The 26,161-nt window shown below is 43.5% G+C and overlaps 1 protein-coding gene across 2 annotated transcripts in view; it reads right to left on the bottom strand.

Annotated features, from left to right (window-relative positions):
* Nucleotides 1-26,161, bottom strand: part of FAM76B (family with sequence similarity 76 member B) — a 153,725-nt gene that overhangs the window by 122,161 nt on the left and 5,403 nt on the right. For both annotated transcript variants that reach the window (XR_015299360.1, XM_086935297.1), the window contains exons 3-5: nucleotides 20,656-20,710; nucleotides 17,297-17,452; nucleotides 16,561-16,769 (exon numbers count right to left, since the gene is read on the bottom strand). Coding sequence is in view for 1 of the 2 variants with exons in the window: in XM_086935297.1 (XP_086791423.1) it covers nucleotides 16,561-16,769; nucleotides 17,297-17,452; nucleotides 20,656-20,710 (420 nt within the window). In the remaining variant the exon portion in view is untranslated. The remainder of the gene's footprint in view (nucleotides 1-16,560; nucleotides 16,770-17,296; nucleotides 17,453-20,655; nucleotides 20,711-26,161) is intronic.

Raw genomic sequence — 26,161 nt, 5'->3', positions numbered from 1 at the left:
AATAATAAAAACTATATACAATATAAGATATGAGAAAATAATTTTACTCTAACATGTATTCTCTAAATTTGTGAGGAGTATTATTAACTCTTCCAAATCTTCCCAATCTCTTTGAATCTCCACAAATTTGTTGTTCACACAAATCATCATTTCCTAGATCATCCCCATATCCACTTCCTGGACCACTCTCCTCTTCTATTTCTATTTCATCCTCCACCTCATCTTCCCACATCCATTCATCAAACATTGCCGCAGCTCCACCAACATCCTCCTCCTGTGTTTTTTTAATATTCCTACATTTCGCTATACGGCTCAAATGCCAAACCCGACCATCACTAAGTCTGGCCGAATTCCTCTGACACTCCACTACTCTACATGGTTTTGAAAATACACTTTCTCCTTTTGCTACTTTTCCCCACTTCTTAGTTTTTACTCAGTCACCCACAACGAGTTCATCCATCCTTGTGACATGCCTTTTATCAAAATTTCTTTTGTAAACTTGTTGTGCCTTAATAATGTTCTCTTTGACATTCCTTGGTGACCATTGAATATATTTCGTACTCTCCATCCATCCAATATTATCTTTTGTAAATGGCTCTCTACCTCTCATCATCACAAACGGACTCAACCCCGTGAGAGAAGGTGTGAGACGATAACTGTCTTGACAGGCTTTTTGGCTCTATTTCGGAGTGATAAAGACTTTAAACTTGCTCACATCTAGGACATCTATTCTTGGATGTGTTGGCTCTTTTAAGCTCTTTCTTCCAGACCTAGAAGAGGATAGCTGCTTTATATAATGATAGATCCCTTACTCTAATCCATCTATTGCCTATTGGCTTTGCCTTTCATTATTTTGCCTATAGTAGAGGGTGGATCCTGTGGTCCTGACTTTATATTATACATTGGTATGATTTATGTAGGTACTCTGACAGAGCTAAGGGTTATTTCATCCTTCTCAGGCCTACAAGGCCCAGAACTAGATAGACTCCATTTTGCTTAGTATCCCTGCAGAGATGAGATGCTTCAAGGGAAAAGGTAATATTTTGGTTTTGAGCTGTTGTTCGCCCTAAGCGAACCGGAGAGAACCGGCCAGAGCTGAATCTAATCAAGAAGTGTCCCTGGGCTCAGGTCTCTAGACGAAACAAGCAGCTGATCACTGTGGGAGCGTCTAGAGCGAGGAGCCCGGTGCATGGACCTGGTGGGAGGAGGCTGCTGGCTGGAGCTTTCCACTAGAGGAGAGGAATCCATATTAGCGAATTGCAGGAGAGGAGGAGTGGTCAGTTCAGTTTGGTTCTTGAAGAGTGGAGAGTAGGATGTCTGCTGGAGCTGCAGAATACAGTGCAGTTCTATTGGTTTTCTGGAATGGAGAAAGAAGGCAGATGATTGCTGAAGAGAGAGCGGTAACTATCAGCTGGGACTGCCAGTTTGTCAGAGAGCATTAAAGCAGATGGAGGAGCTGAGGCTGTCAGCTGGAGCAATTGAGCCAGAGGCGTGAAGCTATGGTGACGGAGGGAGAGACAGAGAGAGCCCTGATCCCACCAGAGTCAGAGAGAAATCTTCCTTCTAATAGGTGAGGTAGTCTAAACTAGTCCCCTTTACACTTACACCTTAATCTTGTCCTTATTCCCTAGGCTATTGTATGTCTAATCCTTTTCTTCCAGCGGTGTGTGAAAGTTCCTGTTAGTCACAGAGACCCCGCATATAACCTTGTCCTCATACTGTATGTCTAATCCTTTTCTTTCAGCGGTGTGTTAAAGTTCCTGTTAGTTGTAGAGACCCTGCAGATTTGTGTATTGTTGTTGTAATAAAGATACCCCAGTTCTTAGTGAACCGGCATATACCTTGTATTCTTGTTCAATCAGGGTAACCTGGTCTTCTAGTCAGACATTGTTTGCATGAACGGATGTGAATCCCGGTCAGGTAAGAGGTGACTGAATAATGAGGGAGAGAGGGAACATTTGATATCAAGAGCAGAAGGTACATATTTCAATTTGGAAAGCCGTTCTAACTCCTAATATTGTAGTAGCGAACCCTTAGTGAATAGTGAGAGAGACTTCCCAACATAGAGACAGAGAGCTGAAGGTATTCATAGGAAAGTGGCCGTCATTGGTAAGTGGCGTTAGTGAGAGCACTGATTATGGTCAGTGTGTAGCTCTACCGGATTGCAGATCGGATTGTAAGTGAGTGAGCACCGGGGGGATACGGTGTTTAGTTCCGCCGGATTGTGGACACAATAGAAAGAGTGAGCACTGAGGCTGCAGCTCAGTGTTTAAGGCACGCGGGATTGTGTGTCGAGTGAGCACTGATGGTGATCAGTGTGTAATGGTAGATAATCAGAACTGCCCCAGGGTAGATTAGTCTGGACCCATGTGGTCGCGAGACTATGAGGTATGAGTGTGGTGTAGGGCATGGATGTCCTTAGTAATCAGTGAGTATTCTTAGTATCCCTATAGATTTAGTGGTGTTTCTGATGATATGAGCTTGTATATTGCGAGTTCCCCATCCTCAGGTAGGTACCCAGGTGCCTGGATAGATGGGTCCTGAGGAGGGAGGTGGTTACGTTCCGGCTGGGTTGGAGGGGCTCTCAGGAGCTGATCCCATCTGGTCTAGAACCCGGTCGTTACAATAACCCAATAACATTTTTTAAGTTCTACCTCCCAGTTCTTATTCACACACGCAATCTGAATAGTTCCCTTTATAAACACGATTAAATCGCTCTACTGCACTATTTCCCGCTGGATGGTAAACAGACGTCAAACCGTGTGTTATTCCATTTCTTTTCAAAAATTCCTCAACTTCACAGCTGTAAAATGCGTTCCATTATCACTAATTACTCTTTTAGGCAAACCTTCTCTCAAAAATACTCCATTGAGAAAGATTACAACTGTTTCTGCATCAGCTTTCTCTACAACTTCCAAATCAACCCACTTGCTAAAATAGTCTATTAAGACTATATAATGAACCTACTTTCACCACTCTTGCTCCGTATCGGACCAACAAAATCAATAGCAATCAAATCCCAAACCATTTCTGGGCACTGCACAGGTGACAATTGTGGTCTCATTGTCGTTAAACTTTTCTTCGAATCAGCACATTCTTCACACTCCCTCACAGCTCTCTCCACTTCTATGTCTACAACTGGCCACCAATATGAACATTTAACTCTCTTCTTTGTCCTAACAATGCCAAACTGCCCTTCATGACATAGATCTACTATCCTTTTCCTCAAACTCTTTGGTGGTATCATGTTTCCTCCCCTTTACACAAATCCTGAATCTACACTCAACTCACTTCTTACCTCCCAAAAACTCCTCTCTTCTGCTACATCAGGTTTCTTTTCATCCCAACCATTTAACACTATCTTTGATTGTCTCCATCAATTCATCCTTTCCATAATGCAAAAGCCATTCCTTCTTATCAATAGATTCAACAGTCTCTTCCTCCACAACAGCAATTTGATAATCATCCTACTCACTTTTTGTTGTCTCCTTAAATCGGTAAAGGCATCCTACTTAAAGTCTGCAATTTTATTTTGCACACCCGGAACATATTTGATCCTGTAGTTATAATCCTGAGAATCTTGCTATTCTTGCCGAAGCTCCTATCATACCACTAGTAGTCAATAAATTCACCAAAGGCTTATGATCAGTTTTCACATCAAACTCACTCCCCCACAAATACGCTCTAAAATGTTCCATGCCCCACACACAACCTAAAGTCTCTCTTTCTATCACTGAATAAAGTTCTTCAGCTGGTGTTAAACTCCTTGGCGCAAATCCAATGATCACTTCCTTTCCACTTTCCTCATTCTGTGTCAACACTGCACCCAAACCTTTCCCGCTGGCATCCACTGTTAATACACTCCTCAAATTCGGATCGAACCCCTTAATAGATGTGGCATTGCACACTTCCTTTTTTAAAATCTCAAAACTTTCCTTACATTTGTCACTCCAAACAAATTTACTCCTTTGCTTCAACAGTTGCCTCAAATCATAAGATTTCTCTGAAAAATGTCTTACAAATTTGGAGTAATACTCCGTCAAACCTAGAAATGAACGAAGTTCATACTTATTTCCTGGCTCTGGTGCTTTCCTCGCTGCCTCTAACAATTCTTCCTTTGGTGATATACCATCAACACCAATATTATGTCCTAAATAGGCTACCTTTTCTTTCGCAAACTTGCATTTATCATACTCTGCTGTTAGTCCTCTTTCTCTCAAAACATTGAACACCTCCCTCACTCTTTTATCATGTGACTTCCTGTTCTCCCGCATGATCAATATATCATCCTGAAAATATAATACACCTTGAATACCCCTCAAAATCTCACTCATAATCCTTTGGAATACAGCTGCCGCAGAGGCTAACCCAAACGGCATCCTAACATACTGAAAACATCCAAACGGTGTGATAAATGATGTTATTCTTCTGCTTTCCTTATGTAGTTCAACCTGATGGTATGCTGATGACAAATCAACCATTGAAAACCATTTCATACCTTTCGTTCTTGCCAACAACTCATTAATCTTTGGTAAGGGGTATTTATCCACCTGAATTTCTCTGTTCACACCCCTCAAATCAACACACAACCTGCTCTTTCGATTCGATTTCCTGGCCACAACAATCGGAGACATCCACACAGACGACTCAATCCTCTCAATTAACCTGATGTTTCTAATCTGTTCAATTCTTTCTCCAATTCACTCCTTACTGCAAATGGAACATTCCTCACTTTATAATTCACAGGAACTGCATTTTCTTTCAACTTTGTCTCATGTTTGAATCCTTTGAGTACTCCAATTTTCCCTGAAAATACATCACCATACCCCTCTTTAATTTCATTTTTCAAATCATCACTCTCACCTATAACCATAACTTGCTCTCTCGCGTTAGGATTTAGTAGTACATCTAAACTTGCCTGATCTTCCCATCCTAAAACACTCGGTCCATATTCAGCAACATACATTCTTCCCTTCGCTACTCTCCCTTTGAATTCAAATCTCACATCTCTACACCCCACCATAAGAATGCTTTGCCCAGTGTAACTTCTTGGATTGATGTCACATTCCATTAACACCTTAGCAGCTATGGAACGTCCAGCTCCAGTGCTGGACGGGCTCAGCACTTAAGGTGTTAACTCAACTCCAATTTTGTTCTCAAATTTTTCCTTCTACATGTCTAAATTCACAATAGTATATGGTGATCCTGAATCGGCTACCAATATTACCTTTACCCCTGCAACTTCAATCTCACATTTTGGTTTACTTCTTCCCTTACACTTAACATCCAAAATGAACTCTCTTATCATAAATACATCATCATCTTCCTCTGAATCTTCTTCTTCATCTCTTCCGATCTTCTCTCTTCCTACGTCACATATTTTATCCTTGTAGTTTTTTCTTTCCTATAACAAACACTTGCATAATGTCCAATTAAACCGCATACCGTGCACTTCTGATCTCTCGCACTACAAGCCTTACTGCCAGCTAAATGTGTATAACTTCCACATCTGTAGCATGCCAAATTAGTCTGGCTTCCTCTCCTGTAGTCACTTCTAATTGGCTGGAAATTCCTCTTCTCCATCCTCTTTTCATTACTCTGGTCTTTTTTCTCTGCGCCAACACTACTTGCCCTTATGGTCTTCCTTACAACGCATACTTCTTCTTTACTTTATCCGTTCTCATCATCCAAAGCTTCCTTCGCACACCTGACAGATACTTCTGCTTTCCTTACTACAGCCAGTACTTTATTCAATTTTCCATCTCCCATAGTCCATAACCTTTCCTGCACTCTTTTGTGGTTAGTGAGCATGATGATCTGATCTCATCAGTTCTTCTTCAATTTGCCCAAATCTACACTTCTCCGCCATTTTCTTTAAAACACTTAAATAATCATCTATCTTCTCATTCTGCTCTGGTTTCCTCCTGAACAACTTGTATCTGTCGATAGCTACACATACTGTCGGTGCGTAATATCTTTCCAAGTCATCCAATGCGTTTTCATATTCATTTATTTCATCTTCTGTTCATACTGTCCGATTCCTTCTGGTCCCAAAAAATGTAGCAAAATTCCTTTTTTTATTTCAGGTGTCAAATCATCATTCTTTATGGTAAACATGTAGTTCTTAAAATACACCTTCCATTCCTGCCATCTGATTTTTGGTTCCCCTGGTTCTGCTAGGAATGGTATTGGTGGTGTTAAGGTGAAAGTTTGTGCCGCACACATCTTCTTTCTTAAATTACTCCTCAAAAACGCAAAAAAAAAAAAAAATTCACTTAAATAAAAAAAACATTAAAAAAATTATTTTCCTTTAAATTAAAATTTATAAATTCAAAATATTACCAATTAGTCTCTTCTTTATTACAAAAAACGACCTCCTGCTTCTGTTCAACACACTTGCCGTGTTCTTTCTCAACAGCGTTTTCTCCGATCACGAAACGCTTATTTAACCTTGCGTTTTACTAAAATCAATATTAATCCTCCCAACCACTCAAAATGGCCGCCAAGCGTGATGACATCACACGCTACACTTCTCACGTTATCTGCTTCTTGACTCGATGTCTTATCAGCTAATCACGTGCTAGCGCGCGACAATTCCTCCTCCACTATGTCAGTACAGACGGCGCACGAGACACCTCTCCTCTTGCTCGTGAAGCATTCAAATCACGCTCCACACGCCGTAATGCCCCCGCAAGGTACTGATTTCTTTTCTCTTCGTGTTTCACTTTCAACTGGCTTGCCACTCGTTATTTGCTGTATGCGCTTAGACACATAAAATTTCCCCGTCCTCCTCACCTCAGTACTTTCCTCAATTTTGCCTTCCAACGTATTATTTCCTCTTAATATTCATGAACTCCTCTTCTTTTGTTCCTCTGTGGGTCCACGCAGAGTTGCCTATCCTCTGTCGCCAATTTGTAAAGATCAGTTCCTCTTCAATCATGTATAAATTTTCTTTATTGGCAACTCCGCTTTCAGATAAATCATTACAACTTCACATAAGCTCGATTCCCTTTCAACTGTCCCTCCCAAGAATAACCTGTACATTTCTTATTCTATTGATGATCCCTGTAGCATTCAAAACACAGAATGCTCCAACATAACAACAACTTAACTGTAATAACTTATTACAATTAAAGTTTTGCTACGTGATTTCATTATTACAAGTCACAACTCGACTGCAATAAGCAAATTAAAGACAGTTTTTATGCAAGGTTTGCAGGCTGCCCTGCATTACATACAAATATTAAAAGCCAGCCAAAACTCCACACATCTGGGAAACACTGGCTAACAAATAAAGTATTTGGACTGCTAATTACTGTAATGTAGGGAACGTTAAATGTTGACAGTAGGGCGCTGTTCTGCAAGGCAGGGTAAGGAAACAGTTAATTACCTGTAGCTGCAGTGCTGAAGCACTGTATTCTTTTTTAAAGATAAATAAGATATATAGGTTTGGGGTTAGTAAGGCCTTTTTTATTTTACTGTCATTTTAAGAATAATATGCTTAATTAAACAGAAGGCCTTGCTTGGACTTTGTGTCATTAAGATTTTTCTTCTGCCTACTACAGCAGATTGTATGGAGCAGGTCAGCTTACCTCTGCCCCTGCCATTTTGCCCTTTCACAAGGTCCAAATCCACAATTAAAAAAAAAAAAGTGCAAGAGGCTACTATGGCAATGTGTTCACATTGAGACCCAAAAAATAAATAAGTAAACAACATTTATGGCATTTTTTAGACTGATGAAGGCCCAGCAGCTGCCCCAACAATAGTCTTGCAACACAATCACAAAACAGGCATTGACAAAGCCAAAAGGGTGGACAACAAAACAGGAACTATTTGCGTTACCATGAGCCCTGGAACTCTTACACTCACTTTTGGAAAATAAATAACAACTCCACACTATTTCTTTTCAGAACATCCCTACAATGGCAGCCTGTCAGGGTTACCTGGCAGAGCCACCATAAATTCTTTCAATTGAAATACCATGAGGAGAAAATGAAGTGCAGTGTTTTTTTTCTAAATCAACAAATGGCTGCTAAGAGACCCTTGGTGCATATTTTTTAAGGCAGGATCCAGAGAACAAGAAGAGAAAATATCATCCGACATCACTTGGTTCAGTGCCTCTTTTATGGCATAGGAAAAGGATTTTTTTTGCTGTATCCCATACAATAAATTGTAGCTTCTTTAAGGATTTTCCCAGGGTCTTGGCTCAACCCTTAAGACACTAAAACCTTGTCTATTCAGCAGCTCTATTGGCTAAGCTTAATTAGGAACACTATCAGTGCATGAATTCTTCCTCAGAGAAAATAAGTTGTTTTCTGAACCATGGAAAACCCATCAATTAAGTGACATAAGAATTGTTCTGTCGCAGAAAAAGATTGCAAGCGTCAAGAAACAATTGTATCAGGTCAATTAAAAGCGTCTCCAACCGTGGAAACCTGCTAAGGAAAGACTGGATGCAAAACGTTGGTATTTTTAAATATCTGCAACCAAACATTGAGCCGAGAAGTTTTCCCATCTTGTAAATGCTCGGTCTCGTGACATACCTCTGTTTGTGTTCAGAACGCATACAGAAAAAATACACTATGTAGCAGATTTACACTTTGGAGGAGAGGGAAAGGTGCACAGTTTCGCTCAAAGCAAATATTGAGATTTACAGAACTCGAGTATATAGAAGCCAGAGTCTACTCTATCTCCTCCACCTAAATACACCAATGATGTCCTTAAGTAAGGGCAGTCGGATGTTTGGCCATGTGTCAGTCACCTTATATAGAGTGGGCGAACACATGGCCAGTTTTCACTCTCGCCAGCAAAGGCAGTGAAAACTACAAAATGACTCCCATGCCAAGGAAGAAATCTCCTATGTCGAAGGGGTATTCGTTTGTGTCCCCCCTTGATAGAAAATCCCACTTTAGGGTTTTCATTTTTAAATGAAATACAAAATTGAAAGTCTGATGGACGGCTGCTCCATCATGTTGATAGAGCTGTTCATCAAACTTTTAATGCATTTACTGGAACCACTCTGGCGGCGGTTCCTAAAATGTCAGAGGTGTCCACTGGGTGGCCGACGTCTCTTAATTTGCAAGTGGATTAACTACCTCTCCATGGCGGGAATTACATTTTCCGCCATGGCGACGGTACTAAATCAGTCTGTCAAACGCCAAATCAAGTCCCGATCTCAGATTGCAATAATTTTTAATAGGAAATCCCAGCCAAATGCAAGGAAAGGGTAAAGTGGGTACATCTAGGAATAATTCAATGCTGTAGGATCAAGACTATAAACAGTTCACCCTTTGAATACCACTGCTGTCGTTAACCACCATAAGCCTAAATTAGAAAAAAAATATTCAGACTACCTTCACTTGAATCTTTTTCCATTAGAAAATTAACTGTATAGTTAATTAATGTAAATTGGCCAACCATTTTGCTCTACATTTCCCTTACAGGTGAGGGCCTGTCTTATCATGGCTTTCAACTCTTTTCTGGTCTCAAATCAAGAGCTGTCCCAAAACAACCCAGGGTTTGACAGAAGAAAGTGGGGCTATTTATTTAATAGTCAACACTCATTAAAAACCTATTTACATATATTTAACCCTCCCTTAGTGTGGAAATACAGAGCAATATAAACCTCTTGGGGCTGAAATAGCCCTAAAGTGTTATAATCAGCACCTGATTATAACCTACAACTCAAATTAGCTTAACAGAAATTGCGAGCTATATATAGCTTGTCACAGCAACCACTGCCACCAAACTAAATAAACAAACCAGTCTCTAAATAAGATTGCAATTGCCAGGGCTGTGTTAAACCCAGAGCTGAATGCCTTGAATTAACCACTTTGGCACCTTGCATAATAAACATTCAAATCTTTTTCAGGCCTGTGTGTGTATATATTATTTACAGCAATGGCAATCGTGCATATATCACTTCGCCCTTAAGAAGATTGTTTTGTATGGCAAATTGGTGCTATTCAAAGCCCATGCATGAAGTTTTCTCAAAGGTGATTATTATCCGTGGACCTTTATGCCAGTTTTATTTTTTAAATAGACTGGTTGGGAATGGATAAGAAATAGAAGTGGGAAGCTACGGTTACAAGTGAAGGAATCCCAACAGCTGTGCTTCCCATTCGATATTACACAGAAAATTTTGAGTTGGCGCAGAGTAAAAATCACTAACCAGATTCACATTTGTGGTAGGAAGACAGAACTTTGCCCACCTTAAAATCCTATTGTGGTTTGGTGTAAATGTGTACAGTAATTCTCGAAATATTAAAGAAAATTAAATAGCAGTAGTTTGACAGCTTGCATCTCAAACCAGGTTCAGGGCTAATAATAAAAAATCCCATCAGCATGTGCGAGTTTCGAGAACTACGTGTTTCTCAAATAAATACATTCTTAATGCTTCTTTAGAGGACCGCGCATTTAGTTCCAGCTGCCATTACAAGGCTGGAGAGCCAGCTGTGTTTGCCCGGTTCTTGAACCCTAAGCATGCTCTAGCAGGTGCAGGAGAAAGGGCAATCTGGAACTGATCTAAATTCAATGTAATCAATAATACAATCAAGGGAAATGGAAACAAACCCAGCTCACTCGCATGTTCAGACACAATAGTTGTGGAGCTAGTGGCCAACAGTGGCTCTTGGAAAACTCAACCCACAGCCCATCCCTAGTTGAGGCTATTTAATCTCCTAAACTTCATAACTTTGCACTCTTCTGACAATGTAGCTATGTGATTAGGGTCTGTGAGAAGAGACCTTCTCTGCCTATTTTACAGCAGGATATCTTAAAGATTTGTCTAGCTCAATTTGCCTTGTAATGTGATGTCTTAATGTTGTTGATTTTAAAGTTTAATTGTTACAGCTTATATTTATAATTTGGAACAATAAATTTCAATCAAAGAGAAAATACCTTTTCAAGTAACTTCTACTCCCACCTTGGCTAATCACCACATTTCAGCCTTCGTTCACGATGTCTGATCACTCTGGAACCTCCCTTTTTTAATACCCAGGTTAGCAACATTCCAGATGGTCTCCTTCCCCAGGAGGACCTCAGAAGTGTACTACTTTTGTACTGTAATTTGACCAGCTCTCTTACTGCAGATAAGCGTTCCTTTCTCTTTTCCACTATCTCCATGAATTTCACTAGAACCTTAATATCCTACATGGGGATAAAAGACCCCAAAAGCTCTTTTTCTGCCAATTCTTGGATGATAGTAATGTTATGCCTTAGATAATCACTCCTCTTTTGGTGACAAATCTTGAGTTAGTGAACAGGTTTAATTGTTCCTAGCCTTTACAGTTCTATTACAACAGCCTTTCATCTACTTCTCTCATCACCCCCTGAAGGGCACATACACCAATAAATTTCCTCAATGCGGTCAATAAACTTATATATGCTACCGCATCCATCATGCCACCTCGGTCTGCTATGGAATCAACTTCCTTGTTACCAGTTTGTCTAGTTAATCCTAACTTGTTAGTCACCCAAACATTTCTAGAGGTCTATGCATCAAATCTAGTATTCCCTCTCTTCCGGGCAGCTCCAGTGGCTGTTCACTTGTCATTTCCAGGGCATATGCTTAGAAAACCACAACCCATGGTTCTCCAACTCAGTCCCGAATAGTGTTTATGTTTAAAGTATTTTATTAAGTACAGTGGTACAACAGTGAAGGCATAAGTGTAAAGTGTCCGGTGCTGCACCAAGTAGAACGCCGACACTCGCCACTCTCATCCGCCTGCTCTCCCATTGGTTCTGAACCCTTCCCCCAACCTCTCACTGTATAGAAGGAGTGAGTCTCAGTAGCCTTAGGTATCTCGGGCAGGTAAGCTCCTTGAATTCGGCTGCCAGTAGCGTATGGAAGGGTAGCCACAGCTCTTGGAATTGATCTACGTCCCCTGCCAGTGTAAGTGATATTTTTTCCATTCCAAGAACATGCCACAGCCTATGAAGCCAACCCGTGATAGAGGGGACAGTGGGTGTACGCCAGTGTATCAAAATGTTCTGTATCGCCGAGCCTAGCGCAATAGCAATGTGCCTCCCCCTCCGAGATTTCAGTGGATACATTAGGTCATTGGGGAGACCCAGCAGGATATAAGCCGGGAAACGGGGCAACTCTATACCGAAACATGCATCTATCTCATTGATCACCTCCTTCCAATAATCCTGTAGCAGTGGGCAGTCCCATAAAGTGTGTGTCAGTGTGCCAATGTGCCCGCAATTACGCCAACATGCAGTGTCTAGGAGTCTGTTCATTTCATGGAGGCGCTCCGGAGTGTGGTACCAATACGTAGAGACCTTGGTAAAGGTTTCCGTGAGCCCTACATGATATGCTGAGTGTCGTGCCCTGTACGAGATCTGCTCCCACTCCTTGTGGCTGAGTGTTCTCCCCAGTTCCCTGTTCCACCTCTCTCTCCCGGGGTTATACGAATGAGAAGGCGGTGATTGCAGCATTTTATACAGATCAGATATCAGTTTGGCGTGCGCGTCGCTAGCCACCTTTCATGAGGCAACAGGTTACTGTCTGCTGATTCCCGCACTTGCGGTTGCAAGGCCTAGTGTCGAACTTGCCAGTACCTCATCCTGTCTGCCTCTGTCAGCTGGTAAGTTTCTTTGAGAGCCTCTAAGGGGAGGACCCCGTCTTCACCATATATATGAAAGAGTGCTCTACAACCCTTCCTCCGCCAGTGTGTATAGGCTCCCGGTTCCGTCCCCGGCATAAAGTCCGGGTTGTCTACTATGGGCGTGAATGGAGAAGGGAACGTGGTGAGGCCAAAAGGTGTTGTAGTGGCGTCCCAAATCCGCAGCGGCACCCTCGTGATATAGGATGCATAAAGGTTCGGAGGACGGTGCGTCCTGCGCAGGAACGGTATTTCCTGCAGGGGTCGGCCTGCCACCGCCTGATCTTGGAAGAGCCAGTGCTTGTCTGACTCCCACCTGCTCCATTCAACCAGGTACCTTAGCTGTGACGCCTGAAAATATTTTTGAAGATCAGGGACCCCCAGTCCACCCGCCTCCGGCGCTAGAGTCGTCAAAGCCCTTCTCATTCGGGGCTTGCGGCCCTGCCAAACAAATCGGGACAGGTCGGTCTGCATCTGTCGTATCCAGCCCCGAGGGGGCTGCAGCGGAAGCGCACGAAACAAGTACAGAATCTGGGGTAGGACCGTCATCTTGATCGCCGCTATTCGACCTAGCCAGGAAATCGTCCCCTTGCCCCATCTTCCCAGCTCCTCTTGGACTTTCTTGCCCAGCCCCTCATAATTAGCCACCACCATCGCCTGTAACGTGGGAGCTAGCAGGATACCTAGCCGAATAGTGTTTAAATCCAAATAATGCGCCACAATGCTCTGATACCACAACTTGAAGGGGGTGGTGCATGCTAAACCCTTGCCTTTTGCTTTATAATGTAGCACTAACTGTACATATTCTAGATGTGATCCCTGAGCAACTGATCAAGTTTAACTGTCTTCAGAACACCCTTTATTACCTTTTCTTGCTTACCCTTTTCTTCCATACAACTGAATGGCTCACGTTTCATACTTTCAGTTTCTATTCTATCTTCAGTACTTGTTTGTACAAGTGAAACGGAGTACTTGGCCTGGATAAAACTGTTCAGCCAACCTGAAAACGTGGCCTATATCTTACTAATCATGGACATGTTGCTTTAACTAGAGGTCCACTTTGTCAGTCAACTACTTTGACTAACTTGGCTGGGTAAAGCATCAAATTCTAAAGTTGTAGCTCCATTAATCTTTCTAATTCTTAACAGGATCTACCTGCTTTTTTGGACTTTGACTATATTATCCAGGAATATGTCCTCTAAAATGACCTTATTAATCAGATTCTTATTGTGATACCTATTCTGTTCATCTGCTTAGAAAATGTAAATCGCTGTCTAGATCAAGAGCTAAGGGGTGCCCACATCAGTGCAAAAGTACATAGTTTTATTACACACAACATGAAATCTGAGCAGAAAACAGAAACCACGTGGGTAATTAAAATTTCCCCAACCATTGCCAAAGCCAAAATAAGAGGTCATTGGCACCGACACTTAAAAAGATAAAAACACAACTGGTCATTTAGTTTTTTTTTTTTTTAACTGTGCCCTATAATGCACATATTTAGAAAAAATGTAATGGCTTTACATTTCCAGATCCAAGAATGACCTCAAGGGAACAAAAACAGCCATGTAACATTTGAGTCGTCGGCACAAACAAAGATCTCACTTTGATAACGGTGAAAAATGCATGTTCAGAATACCTCAAAGTTGCGAAATGTCACCAAATTAAACCAATAATCTATCCCACAATGCTTTTAAAGAACAACAATCCATAGTAAGCAAACAAAAAGTCAAAGAGTGTTGATCTCGCAAGGGTCCTTAAACTGTTGTCTTTTCTGCCACTCCTATGAAACATCACAGAACTCATTAAATACAGATAGATAGCTGTAACAAAAACAGATGTCACATAGTGCTCATCTAGTCAGGGTAGAAAGTATACAGAAATAATTCTTGTTCAAAGACTGGTATTAGCACAGTACACACCCTTGCTACGTGTAAGAGCAATCATGGTGTTGCTATAAAGAATAACAGGCACAGTATCTTTAAACAGTACACTGGGACACAAACTATTATTAATAATGCTGGAGGACACATAACCAGAAACGTCAGTCTATAAGTCTAAAGTCATGTGGTATATTTTTGTTGTCTTTATTGTGTTTACACGCTTCCAACCAAGTATATGATCATTAGCCGACATGTGTTATGTCCCCAATGGGACTTTTTCAAGGCATGCAATTACAAACTGTATTCCTTACTCCTTTATCAATAATACGTGAAGTAAGACGATATAGCTGCCGGAGTATGAGTTTCTTAAAGGTGATCCTTCCTGTGGCCTATTTGACTGTTAGATACTGCCTAATAACAAATGTAGTCGCCCTCATCTGTTGGTCCTCAATATTTGATGGGGCCACATTTTATTTTGTGTAGGACAGGACAGGGCTTATCTGGGCTCTCTAGGCCGGTGCCACTCATGACTGCATAGCTGCACCATTTTACTGTGAGCTTGACAAATATCGAAGACAAACTGAAAAGGACGACTGCTTTTGTTGAAAGGAAGAATGTAACAGTTGCCTTAAAAAAATTACATTGGGGGACGAAACACAGGTCATTGTTATTTATACAAATTTATGGAGTGATCCAGCATATTGTTTTAACAGCACAGAACACACAAAAAGGGGAAGAAAAAAATATGGCAAACGCATGAAAGGAATGAGTTCCGAAATGCTAAAATATGTGGAAGTAAAATAGTAGTCTTGCAAAGTAAAAAAGTATTGACACTGAGGCAGCTAATTCTGCAACCACACTACCTCCTTACTGGGAGAGCAATAATTAATCAATTTCTGTTTACATCAGTAAAATACATCTGATCTAGTAAAAACAGACTCAAGTTTGATCAATAAAGACGCCTTTAACAACATGAGGTGTTCTCAGTGGGTTGTAGGAGGCCATTTCCATCAGATAACCCGTTTAAAGAAGGTGTACAAGACCAGGTGTGTCATGGCCACGGAGGTCATTAAGTTATATTAGAACATTGGAATGTTGGGAGCTCCATTGCAGACAATGGAGTACTCCCTGCTTCGACGGGCCGGTAAAGGCCCGCAGAGCAACATTCCAATGTTCTACAAAGGCTTCTCGAAGCTCGAGGGGATTTATATCCCCTAGAGCTTCGAGAACCCTTTGTTTAATTTGTTAGAACATTCTGCCCTCTAGTGGCAGAATGTTCTAATAGCCTTATAGCCCTTCGTAGCAGGGCTATATCGGCTATTAAAGTCCTCCTGTCTCTTTAAAGTCCCTCGCCTTCGGCTCGGGCCTTTAAAGATTCAGCGGACTTTTAATAGCCGGTATAGCCCGCTATGGCTACGGCGGGCTATAAGGCTATATTAGAACATTGGAATGTTGGGAGCTCCATTGAAAACAATGGAGTGCTGTGGGCTTATAATGGCTGGTATAAGCCTGGAGCTCCAACATTCCAATGTTTCTTTGTTCACTGCTCTGGCTGTGAACAAAGACTTCAGGGAACCTGAGGGGATTCCAATTCCCTCACGCGCCCAAAAGGCTTTGTTTGTTTTGTTAGAACATTCTGTCCTCTAGTGACAGAATGTTCTAATAGCCTTATAGCCCTTCGTAGATGGGCTATACCGCTATTAAAGTCCCTCTCCCTTGTTAAAGGCCCTCGCCTTCGGCTCGGGGCCTTTAACGCTGGAGAGGGCATTTAATAGTCGGTATAGCCCTCTACGGCGGGCTATAAGGCTATAACATAATGCTGTTACTTCCACATTGAAAGATCACCATCTAAACACTATAAACCGAAATAAATCACTTGAAGCCAGAAAAAACACAAGTGCAGTCATACATATTTGCCAGGGAATGCCTTGTGTGCATTGCTGATTAACCCAACCCCGCATTCAATGAGAAATCTACTAGCATGATAAGGAAAACATCAGAATGCATAAATCCACATTTCCTTAGGAACTTTTATATTGACACCCACACGAAAAACACAAGGTACTTACTTGTGGTGGTGGTGGCTACCACTGTGCCGGTGGTGGTGGTGATGGTGGTGGTGATGGTGATGTTTATGAGGGGGTGGATCTTTCTCAGGTAGTGTAGCTGGCGTTGAATTTGAATGGCCAGAACTTAAGCTCTTACGCTGATCTTTAGTCTTCTGAAGAACTCGCTTGTAAGACAGCGTACAAAGCCAACACAATAACTTTCCATCAACCTTTTCAAAAGAGAATACAGAAATAAGTTGCACGCACACAAAAATCTTAAGAGTTAAAAGGACATCCAGGGCTCTAAAAGTCATCTAGAAATCTGCTTTTGAAATGTAGCCACTAATTGACTTACTCTCTGCTGAACGGTCAAGAAAGAAAAGCAACAATTGCAATTAATCAATGCCCCTCAAAAAATATTCCTCATTTAAAAAAAGGGACAAAAGCAGCCCCCTTCTAGGATGCTGTGTTCTTCTCTAAGCCTAATAATTGTACAATTGCAATGAAAACAACAAACCTCCTATGATGGGTTATTTCTGAAATTTTAGGCTGACCAAGCATGTGGGGGGTAGTAGAACACCTTTTTATTCGGAGGTAATAAAGCAGCATATTTACATAAATTGATTTCCTAGATTACAATATGCTCATAGGGAGTTTGCATATTTATATGGTGCAAACTCTGGATTTTGTTCAGTAAATTCTAATTTTCAATAAAAGTACAAACTTTACAAACTAGGTACAAACGTAGGCAACCTACCTTCCTTCTGCCCTCCTCTTTGCGATCGAAAGCGCACTGTTGCTTGCACTGTTCACAAGTCTGAGGGGGCCCATATTTCTTCTCCGAATTGGTGCAACGCTGGCACTTGGTGCCAATAAAGGCTGCTATTATGTTACAATACTGACATGGCTTAGGCTGGAGATAAAAAAAGAAAAACAGAACAATTGAGCATAATACCAACCGACTGGAAAAGGGCACAGCTATGTAAAATTTGATCAATGCCGTTACACAGCCCAAGCATGTTAGCAAAGTGTTTGCAACTGGTCAGGTTGCTACAAAGAGTTAAAGAATATCACATGCCAGCGACTACAAAGCAATGTAGAGTTTTTAGAAGGAGAAACAATAGAATTCCAGTTTTAGCCATGTGTTACATTCAAGCACATTACACTTACACAAGAAAATATGGTCAGACGGTCTTAAAGCTAGTGAATAAAACTTTATGCCGTTTCTTCGTGGCCTGTTTTTCTATTTCTGGAAATGTAAAAAACATCTTTGCATAGGGAAGGTGTAAAATAAGGGATCCATTCAGCTAATGCTTCAGACCTTTAAATGCGAGAACAGGGAGATGAATATTCATCGTATAAAAATACCATCTGCCTGGGAGGACGGCATTTTCTCCAAGTAATCCTTCGGCATTCTTATGAACAGAAAAAAAGTGCACGTGTTTAACCATGCAGAAAAGGTTCCGTTGGGCACAGAGGATCAGTACGGTGCATACACAAGGTGTGAGAATTCTGCAATTCTTCTCACGTGGGTTGGACAAAGTCAATGACAGAGGTGGTCGCTCAACCCCATTCTTTTGGGACAGTCACAGGCTACCTGTCCTGCCTTGTACATTCTATTGCCATATGATATTTTTATTGCATAGTACTTAAATAAAACGCGTTGATTGGTACACACAGTAAAACCGAGAATAAGGTTAGCATTCAGCTACAGCGGACTCTTTGACATGGAAGACAGCTGTGTTCGCTTTGTACAAATAGGATCCAGCATTCTCCTGGACAATAATGTAGGTCCAAGCTACAGTCCGTTTCAAAGTCTAGCCAAAAAGGAAAAAAAACACTTAACAGTTCCCATATTTTTTGGACTTTGTGGCGGCATTCCCTACTTTAAAAACAACACCTTCTTTACCTCCGTACATTGGGCTACGTCCATACACAACATGTCTCATGTTCAGTGCTGTATTTTTCCACATTATCGTACTATGCTCCATTTGGCTACTGCCAAGGCCAAAGACCAGAGTTAGTTTTCCATGGACTAGTTCAACATCGCTGGGGATACTCTGGATCATAAACTGTGGCTTTAGTAGGACCTCCACATCTAAACACAATAGACAGGGCATCCTGCACCTCTGTCCAAAGCATTTGGATGACTGCATCTCCAAACAGTGTTTAACAGGGGCTTCGATTCCCCTTCCAGTTTCTTAACAAAAGAATTCAGGTACCAAATATAGGATATTTTGAAGAATATATAGAAACTTTGGCAGACATCACTTTGAAGATGGCTACTCTTCTAATAAGGAAGAGAAGTAGTTTTCACCTTTGTTTATCATCTTCCTGAAACGGTCAGCCGAAAACTTAAGTTACAGCCTGGTCAAAGGTGGTTTCTCATGCTCCAGTTACGTCTATACCTGAATCCATCTCTTTTTAGTTTAATGTTCCACCACTGCACCTGCTCTGGGTTCCATTTCTTTAGAACCATCACGGTGGTTTCGACCAGTTGGTCCTACAGCCAGAGTATTCTTGTTCTGTGAAAACTGTCACAGCACAGCTTACACCATTAGTCGTCTCTTATTAAAAGCAAGTACCCAGCCAAGACTTGCCAGCCGCTAGGATGGTGGTGTTCATCATGAGCTTCCGGCAGCAGGTTCTTCTGGTGCTTTCGGAGAGGATTTGGGGATAAGAGCTTCCAGACATTCCCGGTTACCAAGGAAAACGGTGAGAAAAGAGCACTGTGCAGTCAGGTGCAACTGCAGAGCAGCACACACTCTGGGGAGATAAATTGAGAGCACTGTGGTGAGCGTTCCCATACAGCCTGTTGGCAAGGTGCTAGAGGTGGCAACCTCATTTGCAAGCCCTTTCCAGACAATGGGAGGTCAGACGAGATGAACTGAAGTGGCTATCTATGAAATGTCACCACGGAATCAGTGTAGCTTATTAATACGAGATGTTTGATACCAAACATCTCTAGTTTCAGTGAAGCCATCATGTAGTTGAGGAACTCGTAAACACCAGTGTCCAGCAAATGTACTCAAAAATGGCTTCCCTGTTCACCTGAAATACCTAAGAATCTACGTAGACATCACAGGGGCCTATCAGCTCACGCGGGTATGTCCACACATGTAGTAAAGTGCACCCTGACTTAGGGCTGTAAGGCCTGCTGCAGGGATGACTTACCTATACTGCATGCAGTATCTGCATACACAGCACACAGTAGTTGTGCCATGTCGTGTCTTCACTTTCTCTGCACCATAGCATGCAGCCTGCAATGGCAGTTTGCATGTTGGTGCCCCTCTTTAGCTTCCCTGCCCTGGAAACCAGGGGTACTATTTACTAGGGATTTAAAGGGGGGCTAAATGTATTGCCAATTGTGGGGAACAATTGTACATCTTTAAGGAAAGACATCTGGGACGGGGGACCTGAATAGCAGGAACCCAGGGCACTTCTGTCAAAATGGCATCAGATACCTGCAAAAAAAAAAAAAAAAAGGTGACCATGTCAAAAAGGGTTACTTTCCTACACAGAGTGCTTGACAACTTGCAGCGAGGTGCCCAGCTGAGAGTTCTGGAGTTCCTTTCTTTTGCCTTGCATTGGTAAATGAAGGGGGTGATTTAAATGTTGATGGACCAAGGGGGAGACATGGAATAATGAGGGTATCCAGTTTTAAATACCCCCACAAAATGGCATGAAGAGCTATGAGGGACAGTAATGGTGGGTCTAAAAATCGGCACATCAGAGAGCCTATATCCTAAGAGGGTCAGTGCAATATAAGGAATTGGGCAATGTGGGAATGGGTCAGCATCCCATTTATACTCTTGCCTGCATCCTGAGGTGCTGCCTAAGAGAGAAAAAAAGAAAAGATCTCCAGTGGATTCTAGAGCTATACTTCACTCCCCTGCGAAACTCATGGTGGTCAATATCTTCACACGTACGAGCCTGCTAGGGAATTAGTGCAGGTTATGTGCCACAGCACATTTTACAATTAACCTTGCTTAGCAACTGCTGAGACCAACATTTCAAAATTTGTTTAAATTTAGACAAATAAAATCAAGACGAACAAATAATTACAATTTAAATGGCACACTTATTTCACAGACCAAAAGAATATTAGAAACTCACCGTGCCAAACTGCTTTACGTTTTGAGCACACTTTTTGCATATTGTGTTTGTTTTGCTAAGAGGGAAAATGAAGGATATGATTAACCAGACAAATCCTATTTAGAACATTAATAAAAACATGCATTGGCAAAACCAATAGTTCTGCCCCATTTTTAAAGAAGGTGCCCAAAAAGAAAATAAGACCCATGGCCTACCTAAATAATATGGCCACCATATGCTTGCATTTTAAATATAAAAAAAGATCACTAACGTTGCCGTAATAGTAATTTGTTAATATAAAAACACTTTAATTGAAGTTAATATATAAAAAATCAAATAAAAGAGCACATTTGATCAAAGCAATGGTGATCTGGGTCTTGGGAGTCATTGTTAGATCGGTAGGAGTTGACAGTGGGACACAGTTTAACCTAAGTGACTGTGGAAGACTTGAAAATGCAGGTGTGGGGGCGGGAGGAGCTACGACGGCAAACAAGATGGCTGCTTAGGCTCCCGGCTCCGCCGACCTCCGTATCCCGCCGCAAGATCCTGCACAATATCCTGTTTTTACGCCCAGCCCCTGCGTACATGAACAGTTCCTCACTCCGAGGGTGAAATCCGGGAATTTTTATTGGCCGGTTTCACGGAGTTACACCGAGTTGAAGATTGTGGCCTACTCGAGCGGTGAAGCCGGGGCCTCGAGTTTCTGCATGGCCGGGTGGTAGTGCAACAACAACGGCTGAGAGACCCAGGCAGGGTCCGGTCAATCGTAGTGGAGGCTTCTTTTGCGCCCGGAATCAGCAGTGATTGTTCTCTTTGCTCAGCACTGATGGAGAGGTGACCTTGCATGCTACTGACGGCAGGTGGGGGTTCCCGTCCCGCGGACCCGGTGCCGGCTCCCTCCGGGGTTCGGCGGATCGGGGCCCCGGCCTGCGGCGTTAAGCTGGGTGATCATGGCTGTGGAGAACGACGGGTTACCGTCCACGCTTGCCCTCTCGTGATCCCTGTCTGTCCCCCCTGGAGACACCAATTCATTTGGGAGGTGATTGTTATCGGTCTCTGGCGTGAGACCATGGACCGAAATGTGTCCGAGCCATTGCGGAGGTAATTGCTGGCAGAACTCTGGGCGCTTCAATCACAAATGACTGTCTCCATGAATAAAATGGATGCAAGCCTATCTGGGATGCTACTTATTGTACCGGATCCTGCCCCACTATTGAAAGTACCATCTGTAGCCTTTCAAGCAGCGGCCATTTTGACTCGCTGCGAGGACCCCGTGGGAATGAGAGTATTGGGACCACCGGATGAAGCCCTGGAAGATGGTGTCCTAGAGGTCGTGAGAGTGCCACTGCACCTTCCACGGTCATTGACTTTTGAGGTATTGACTGGCTTCCTACCCCCGGAGACTTGTGTTGTAGACTCTTTTTAATCTGGTGATCGTCTCCCCCCTTTTTTGGAAACGTTGCGACCCCGGGGCAAGAAACATCGAGACTGTCTTGTTGGGAGAGGGAGGCTTCCTACACCTGAAGCTCCCCTGGACTTACTTGCTGCAAGTGGTAACGGATTGACTCTTGATGACTTCCCTCTCCTCTATGACTTGCTTGTATGCCTTTGGGTCTCGCTGGGGAGGGCTTGTGTGCTGGTCCGGAAGGGTCAGGGGTGAGATTACTCAACTCTGGGCGGTTTGAAATGGTATTATGACTGTTCGATTTGCGATGACTTGATTTAAGAGGCTGGGCGGTGTGTCACGGTGCCGCCTAATTTCTCTCATAAGGGTCGCTCCACATCCGTCTCTTTGCGATAGGGGTGCCTGTTTCTGGCGGGGGGACTAAGGGGCTGTGGGCATGTACTACTCGGCCCTCCTCCACTTTTCCTCTTTCTTTCCCTTCTTTTAGGGTTTTAGTTCTTTAGGGCGACAGGCACGCTGTTAGTGGGGTTAGGCTATAGCCATCGGCAGGGGTGGAGGGGGTTGAATGGGTTTTTTTTTGCCTTCCTTATTTTCTATGTCCTTTTTCTCCCTTCCCTTTCTTTCCTTTTGGGTCAGTATCGTCTGTGTTCTATTCTGATTACACTGTGTTCTGGAATTTTGAGCTCACGCTTCCTAGGTTAATCGAAAGTACGTGTGGGCAGGATCTGGGAACCGGTGCTTACGAAACTGTATCCTGTACTGTTATTCACTTCGATTCATAAGCATTGGCGCCAGGGTTCCTCATATTGTTGTCTCTAACGTATATCCTGTTTCCTGGCCGGTCCCCCGTCTCCTTTAGCTTGATTGTATGGCACCTGATCCGTCTATTTCTATAATATAAAATGAAACCTTTATTATATCCTGTGACCTATTCATGCGTTCCAAGACAAACTTCATCCTGAATCGCTGCCGGACCTCAGGGCTGTTGGCTGATGAGCTGTGTTACACGTGCTATGATTGGTTACACTTATGACTTGCGGCCGGCCCCTGCGGTTGTAGGCCCATACTTGTACTTTCAGAGTGTTGCAATAAAGGTTTTCAAAAAAAAAAAAAAGAAAATGCAGGTGTGTTTGTTCTCTATGTATCTCCCCGGTCATGTAAGGCAAGCTTATCACTGAAGAGAAAGGGACTATTTTAAGTGGATGTTAAATAAGGTGCACTGGCTCTATGCACTACCTTCAATGTGAAGGAGCCAATGGATAAAGTTGGCAGACATACTTCCCCATTCTGTATCCTGTGGTAGACGCAAACAAAATGAGAAAGACATTTTAACAAAACAGCGAATGAAAAAAGCTAACCAAAAGCCCCTCTATGTATTAAATATGAGGCTTTTGAAAAATAATTATCTGGTGAGATGGCTACAATAATAAACCTGCAGCATTCTCGAAATGGAGACTAGGCGGGTAGACTGTAGTCAAAATTAATAGAAAGGAACTGTTTTGAAGCTACACTTACCCTACAAAGAAAAATAGTACTTTGCAACTGCTGAAAAATCAAAATACGGTACAAAAGGGGGTGGTGATGGACGGAGCATCTGAATCAATCAAACACTCACACCCAGTCAAAAGATCTGGGTTTAAACCATCACCGTTCTTTAGCCCACTCTGCCACCCCAGTTCAGACATGGCTATATGCAAATCAGTCTGACCCTGTGCCTCATGGGAACAGTCCAGCCCGAACTGCCAAGCCATGTCTCCCCTGTACCGGAAACAAGCTTCCGAGGACCGGTTTCTGGCATTCCAGCCGTCTTCAGCCCGGCTTGCTTGAATCCAGTGGCAAAGTGAGCAAGGGACTCACGTCTGAGCATACCCTGCCACACTTATGGCGGCCAAAAACGGTACAAAAGGGGGTGGTGATTTAGAGTGGGCTAAAGAACGGTGATGGATTAAACCCAGATCTTTTGACTGGGTGTGAGTGTTTGATTGATTCAGATGCTCCGTCCATCACCACCTCCTTTTGTGCTCTTTGCGGTCGTGTGCGGCGGTCTTTGAAGGAGGATCTCTTGGCTAATGTGATGAGGTGGTGATGTCTGCGGGTGGCGTCCTTGTGGGCTGCGTGGTTGTCCGGGGTGCGTTCGTGGAGCCATATCTTCTCCAGTTTCCGGCATGCGCGTTTGGAGGTCTAAAGCTCGTCAGTGAACCAGGTAGCTCTCTTGCTGGCGTGGTTGTTGGAGGGTTTCTTGAGTGGGGCATGGGTGTTGCGCAATCGTTGATCCACTGTCTGAGGTTGCGGGCTGCTGTGTCTGGGTTGGTGGGGTCGGTGGGAGGGTTTTGGGCGAGGGTGGTGATCAGCTGGTCTTCGGTGCGTGTTTGGTTTCTTGAAGGTGAAATGGATGCAACGGTGGTCGGCCCAGTGGAGTCCTTTGGTGTGGTTGAAGGCGACGTGGGTGCCTGTGGAGCAGACGGGGTCCAGCGTGTGGCCAGCGGCATGGGTGGGTGAAGTCACGAGTTGTCTGAGGCCGAGGTTGGCGATCAGGGCGGCGGAGTTGGCGTCGTTCTCGAGGTGGAAATTCAGGTCTCCGAGAAGGATGTAGTCCGTGGATGCTGGCGAGGTCGGCGATGGAGTCGCAGAATTGAGCTCGGGGTCCGGGGGGCCTGTAGAGGAGTGTACCTCTGCGGGTGGTGTTGGGGGTCAGTGTGGATCCGGAAGAGCAGGTGTTCGGCGGTGTTGAGGGTGTCATCTGTGTAAGTGGCGACTTTGATGGTTGACTTGTGGACGATAACGATTCCTCCTCCGATTCCGTTGGCGCGATCCTGCGGGTGATCTTGTAGCCATCCGGGATGGCTATGACGATGTCGGCGCCGAGGAGTTGTCCCACCAGGTCTCGGTCAGGAAGGCCACGTCTGGCGCGGAGGTGTCGAGCAGATCCCAGAGCTCGAAGGCGTGTTTGCGTGCGGAGCGGGTGTTGAGGAGTATGCAGCGGAGGTGGTTGGGTCCAGTCTTTGACGGTTTGGTGGCTCTGTCGCAGGTGAAGCTGCAGGTGTGGCAGGAGAAAGGTCCATGAGTCCGTTTCGGGGCAGCTTGGAAGCAGGTGTGGTTTCGGCCAGCGTGGAGTGCGTGGAGGGTGCTGGCGTCGTAGTGGAGTCTGGTGATGTGACGTTTGCGGGGTCCTGGGGTTCTGACGCTGGGCGCTGTCCAGGCGCAGACGGGCTTGCCTAAGGCCGCCAGCGGCGCGCCCGATGCGCGCGTCCGGTGAGCGGACTTGCAGCGGCCGCCATATAAGGGAATGTGGGAGGGAGGAGCAGCTGGGAGGTGAGAGTGGGGTGGCGAATGGGAGAGCGGGCCCAGGGAGGCAGCGGCGGGAAAGGAGCGGGGCAGTGAGAGACAGAAGGCAAAAGGGGGCTGGGCAGGGGCACGAAAACAGTCAACAATGCAGGGCAACAGAGAACTGCAAATACTAAAGGTACAGTACAAAATAGGATAAAAACTAAAATCAAGGAGAGAGACACAGTACAACATACCAGCGGAAGGATTAGGGGGCGGGGCGAACTCACAAGGCAGCAGCCGCTGGCTCATGGTAGGCACGACACAGGCGGAGCAGTGCGGGGAGGGGGTGGGGGGCGGCCTGACCTGCAAGCAGGGTCAAGGATGGGGTTGTATAAAGGTAACAGCTCAAATTAGATCTTCAAGAAACAGCTGCATAAGAAAATTCTTTAAAATGAAGAGTGAACTCTATTTGTACACACAACTAACACATTTTACATGAACAAAGGCTATGTGCACCTCTCAGACGCCCCCATCTCAATTCCCCAGGAATTTTGAGACCATTAAGCACTGTACAAATTCATGCCTTTTTAAACAACAATCAAAATAGATAAATAGTTAGAACTTAAGTATACAAAAAAAGACTTTATTTCACTGCTCTACTTAAAAGTTAAACCCAAGACTTGAAGACTACTTTTGTTTTAAGACAGTCAACTAAATTTGAGGTGATATATAAACATATACATACACACACATAAACATATACATACACACATTAATACACACACACATACACAAACATATATATACACAAACATTAACTGACTAATGCAAGCTTTCCTTAATTGTAAGGCAGAT

This window comes from Lissotriton vulgaris, chromosome 8 (assembly GCF_964263255.1).
Source record: "Lissotriton vulgaris chromosome 8, aLisVul1.2, whole genome shotgun sequence".
NCBI lineage: Eukaryota > Metazoa > Chordata > Amphibia > Caudata > Salamandridae > Lissotriton > Lissotriton vulgaris.
This window is presented reverse-complemented; position numbering and strand designations above follow the sequence as displayed.